This window comes from Sinocyclocheilus rhinocerous, unplaced genomic scaffold (assembly GCF_001515625.1).
Source record: "Sinocyclocheilus rhinocerous isolate Xijiao unplaced genomic scaffold, SAMN03320098_v1.1 scaffold2134, whole genome shotgun sequence".
NCBI classification, from domain to species: Eukaryota; Metazoa; Chordata; class Actinopteri; order Cypriniformes; family Cyprinidae; genus Sinocyclocheilus; species Sinocyclocheilus rhinocerous.
In genome coordinates this window covers 117,665-122,729 of record NW_015652303.1, presented here as the reverse complement: position 1 = coordinate 122,729, position 5,065 = coordinate 117,665, and the positions used below count along the sequence as shown (strand labels likewise).

Below are 5,065 nucleotides of genomic sequence, written 5' to 3'. Positions count from 1 at the left end.
GATGAATGTGGCTAAAGTAAACAGTCTCTCTGAGAGCAGAGAAAATTTAAAGGACATTTAAAGGAAAATGATACAAAAACAGCTTGATCTGAAAAGAGCTGTTTTTGACAGGGTAAAAAATGTGTTTTTTTACACTACCATTGAGAAATTTTAACCAAACTATGTTACAGACTTTTCATTAAGACCCTAAAGAATCATATCAACTTGTGGAAAATGGGCATCCTATGACCCCTTTAAGTTAAAATAAACATCTGATGCATTTTTGTGTCTGGATGTGTTTTTATAGTCCATATTACAGTACATTTCTTGCTCATAGCCAGACCGATTCATTGTCAATAAAAAATCGTGATTTCTTGTCTAAGTAGTGACTTCCAACCTCCATTTGTTGCCCATTCCCCTGCTCCCAATCCCCCCTTAGAACAAAAGTGGTTTTAAGCATCACTGTTTCCCAATCTTCTTATTCATGGTCCCCCGCCCTTTCCTCATTTTTTCTGTTTGAGTTATTTTTTTGTGTTTGCTGTCCTGAGGCAGTGAAGGTGGGTGTAGAGCAACAGCCTTCACAGCGCATATGCACACTCACAGTATCTCGCATTCCTTGCACTGTTTCTGCAGTAACTGTAGGATTCTTACCTGTAAAATGTCTCTACAAAAAATGATAGAGTGTAGTGTGTATCAAAACTGATTCCCACAGTAACGAATGAAATGTTCTGCCCCAGTCTTAAGCTGATTTTAATCAATGAGATCTAAACTGTGGAGGAATAATTTACATTCTTTAAAGAAAAATACAGCTGAAATGTGATTTGCAGTGGTGCCATTCAGAGGTTGGTAAGATTTTGAACGTTTTTGACACTATTTATTATGATCAAGAATACAGTAAAACAGTAATATTGTGAAATATTCTCATGATTTAAAATAACTAGTTTCTATTTGAATATATTTTAAAATGCAAATTATTTCTGTAATGGCAAAGCTATATTTTCAGCAGCCATTAGCAGACCTGCCAACCTGTACGCATTTTGCGTAGCGGCTACGCATTTTGACCTCAAAGTACGCTGGTACGATTTGTCACTCTAAATTACACAAAAATCTAGTGACGCCTCTGTCCACACGCAGTATTCAAAACAAGCAACAGAAAAAGATGAAGAGTTCAACCAATCAGAGCGTTTATATTAATAAATTGTATATTTAATTTGATATTTTAATAGCATCTTAATACATTACGCCATGTTAAGTGTTTATGTTTTTCTACAGGAGGAAAACGCTTAACGAGAGACTTTGCGCATGCGTTCATATTCTGCTGTTCTGTGGCCACGGATTTGCGGGTCTTGTCTTTTTCTTGCAGGACCCTGTACGTTATAGTATAAATTTAGTTTTAATCATTTAATCACCACCAGAGCGTCTTGTCTCCATTGGCAACACGCACGATTTGTGTCGATTGCAAGTGACGTCGCAGGTATCGTAGAGTGCAAGTGGCAATTGCAAGTGACATTGTAATTTAGTTTCTTTTTTCTTGTCTTCACCACCTGGCTACTGTTGTAAAATGTTGAGAGATTCAAACAAAAAGTAATAAAAAATAGAACAAACTAAAAAATAAAGCCTGCAAGTGACGTCGCTAGCGGAAGCGCAAGTGTCTGAGAGTGCAAGTGCGAGGCTGCAGCCAGACCCTTTTGCAATTCTCCAGCCAGCTTTGCGATTCTCCGCTAAACTCCACAGACTTCATTTAGAACGAGCGCCGCCAAACAGACAGAGCTCAATGAAATAGGAGCGCAATAGCTCTGACTAAAATATACATTTTGCTGAAATATTTGTAGTTGGACAATAAATGTGACATATGTAGAATTTTAAACCTACAAGTAAGTGTATTTGTATGATTGCACTAACTGTAAAGTGTAATGGGGTAATCAAAATAGCCTTTATACTCAGTCTGTGCTTTTTATTATTTTCATTTTTAGTGTAGTAACTTTAACTTCTGCTTTAAAAGGATTATTTATGTTTTTAGATTGCAATGTTACAATGTTACAATGTAATGTGATTTTAACCCTTTTTTGCACATAATATATGCCTACATGCTTACATTCACTTTATTTGTTTAATCCAAATACGAAATACCGAGATATATAGGCTACCATATACCGCAAATCAGCCAAAAAATACCGAGATATGAATTTTTGCTCATATCGCCCAGCCCTATACAGAAGTGTACTGGAGTTTTAATTAAAGTGTACTAGGTTTTTTTTCTTTTTTAAATAGCATTTTAAAAAAACTAAATAGCAAAAATTTACTACGGTAAACAGTAAAAAACAGTTAAACTTTAAAACCCGGTTATTGAACGGTATAGTGTACAGGCATTAGATGTCAGTAAATGTGACTTAATTTACCTTTAGTGTGTTTGTTTGTGTGTTGATGTGTAGGTTATGGTGTGGAAGCTCGATGTTCCTGAACAGGTGATCAAGAACCCTGTGCGGTCCATCAGTGTGCACTCAGATGTGGTTCTGTCCATGTCCTTTAACACAGACGGAAGTAGGCTCGCCACCTCTTGTAAGGACAAGAAGATCAGAGTGATTGACCCACGTACTGGCACCCTTTTACAGGTGTGTTGCCTTTAGCCTGATGTTCTTCTCTATCTGTCATGCATATGTTTTTGAGGCTTAGTTTTTACCATACTTTCAAAACAAAAATTAAAATAGGAAAAATATGCAATATGAAAATAATTGAAGACAAAATGTGTTTTACTGAGAAAAAACAAGATTTGGTTTTTAAAAAGCCTTTTTCCAAAAGGTACATCTGGAAAAATGGGGGTCGTCTTATAATCAGGCTCGTCTTATATTCGGGCTAATACGGTATTCTATGCAACTTTAACCCAGAAATTAGTCCTACACTCAATTTCAATTATGAGCTGGGACACACACCGCATATCATATGTGTACTTGCACAGAAATGTACTTCCCCTTGGCTGCCCCTCTGACACCACACATCCAAAACTAACACCTTTAAAACCTTTACCCAGAGGTCAGCAGCAACTCAGAGTCTTACATTCACACTGTAGTGTCTCTTCATGTCACTCAGATGAACACAAGACTTCAGTTCATGATTTATGTCATTTTATAGGACATGGTTGATTGATTTTTTTTCACCAAGTATATTTTTTATCAAAGGGAATGTGCATTTATTTTTAAATCTTACTGAAGTGTAATGTGTGATTTCAGGAGACCGACTGCAAATCACACAAAGCCAGTAAAGTGCTATTTCTTGGAAACCTGAAAATGCTCCTCTCTACGGGCAATTCACGCTGGAACCATCGTCAGATTGCACTTTGGGATCAGGTAGGTGATTCTCAAAATAGGCTTCTTTATTTGTATAAAAACACACAGTCTCCTTTTTAGGCCAAAGTTTTCATTTATTAATTGAAATAAATTTGCGATCTGAGCAACTATGGCTAGCCTGCCTATAAAACAAGACCGTAACCATGTCTTGAACATTAGGGAACCATTTTCATATAATGGTATAAAGTATAAAAGAATAGAATGGTAAAGGAAATAGTAGGTCTAATTCTAGTAGGGAAGTAATCATTTTGAACCAATTGCAAACAATATTTTAAAATATGAACTAGTGCTGGGCAACGATTAATTGCATCCAAAACAAACGTTTTTGTGAACATAATATATGTGTGTGTACTGTGTATATTTATTATGTATGTGTGTATATATATATATATATATATATATAAACACACACACATACAGTATATATTTAGAAAACATTTACATGTATTTACATGTATATATTTATATTCATATAATTTATATTATATATAAATATTAATATAATAATATAATAGTATTTTAATAATAATATTTAATATATAAACATAACATATTTTTCTTAAATATATACATGCATGTGTGTGTATTTATACTAAAACACATCTTATTTGTATACCCAATCTGTCAAAAATGCAAAACATTTCAAACACACTGTCACATTCAGTTAGGAATTATATGAATCACATAAATGGTACCAAAACATATTTGTCTATGTTCATGTGAAATAACATATTTCAAAACATAAAAATATCAAGCAGTTTGCATTGTCAGTCATTTAACCTTTTTATTTTAAAACAGTTCTCAAATATTGTGCTGGTATTGCTTCTGTGAACAGTAAACTCCATTTACTTTGATTTGATTGGCCATCTTGATCATTTTGACATTGGCGAGTGCTATTAGATGGCTGGTTTTCCTTACTTAAATTCAAAAGTTCAAAAAGTTCATTTTCAACAAAATTCTAACTGGCAGAAGATTTATCTTTGGAAAACTGAAACCCTTTTGGTGCATTAAACTTCGCATAACCAAAGGAATGGGTGAGGAAAAAACAGGAATTAAATAGGAATTATACATTACCGTTCAGAAGTTTGGCACCAGTAAGATTTTTTTTCCCAGTCTACAATACTTTGATTAACAAAATGTTTAAAAGTACATAATTTATTTGACATTTTAAGAAACGTTTTGTAACAATGTTTCAGTGTTTCAAATAATTTATTGCATATTGACTGATCAAAATCTTACTGACCTACTGACCCCAAAAAGTTTAACAGCAGTGTGTATATAAATGCAATACAGTTAAAAGGGTGTGAGGTAAAACTTTTTTATTAATTAGTTAAACATGTTTAATCATTATTATTTTTACTAGTAGTGGCACTGAAGTGTTAGAAATAAAACACTCTTAATTTTGACTTTTTACAAACAGAGCAATTCACTATGGGGGAGTTATCTGTGTTCACATCTAAATATCTGACATTTTTGTCACTTTTAGTGTTGTCACGGTACCAAAATTTCAGTATTCGGTACCAATACCAGTGAAAATCCACGGTTCTCGGTACCAATTTCGGTACCAAAGCAAAACGCAAAAACATGCTAATTGAACAACATCATTTTTTTATTAATAACGTTAAACAAAAATTTTATGTACAAAACCAATGCTATTCTTTATACTTATTTAAAAGTGTTTCAAGTTTTCCCACAAGTAATAAAAGTAAGAAAAAAGTAAACAAGTTTCACCCAAAAGTTTA

General features: G+C 33.6%; 1 protein-coding gene across 2 annotated transcripts in view; it reads left to right on the top strand.

Annotated features, from left to right (window-relative positions):
* coro2aa (coronin 2Aa) overlaps positions 1-5,065 on the top strand; it is a 24,988-nt gene that overhangs the window by 16,178 nt on the left and 3,745 nt on the right. For both annotated transcript variants that reach the window (XM_016520555.1, XM_016520556.1), the window contains 2 exons: positions 2,412-2,591; positions 3,207-3,323. In XM_016520555.1, coding sequence (XP_016376041.1) covers positions 2,412-2,591; positions 3,207-3,323 — 297 coding nt within the window. The remainder of the gene's footprint in view (positions 1-2,411; positions 2,592-3,206; positions 3,324-5,065) is intronic.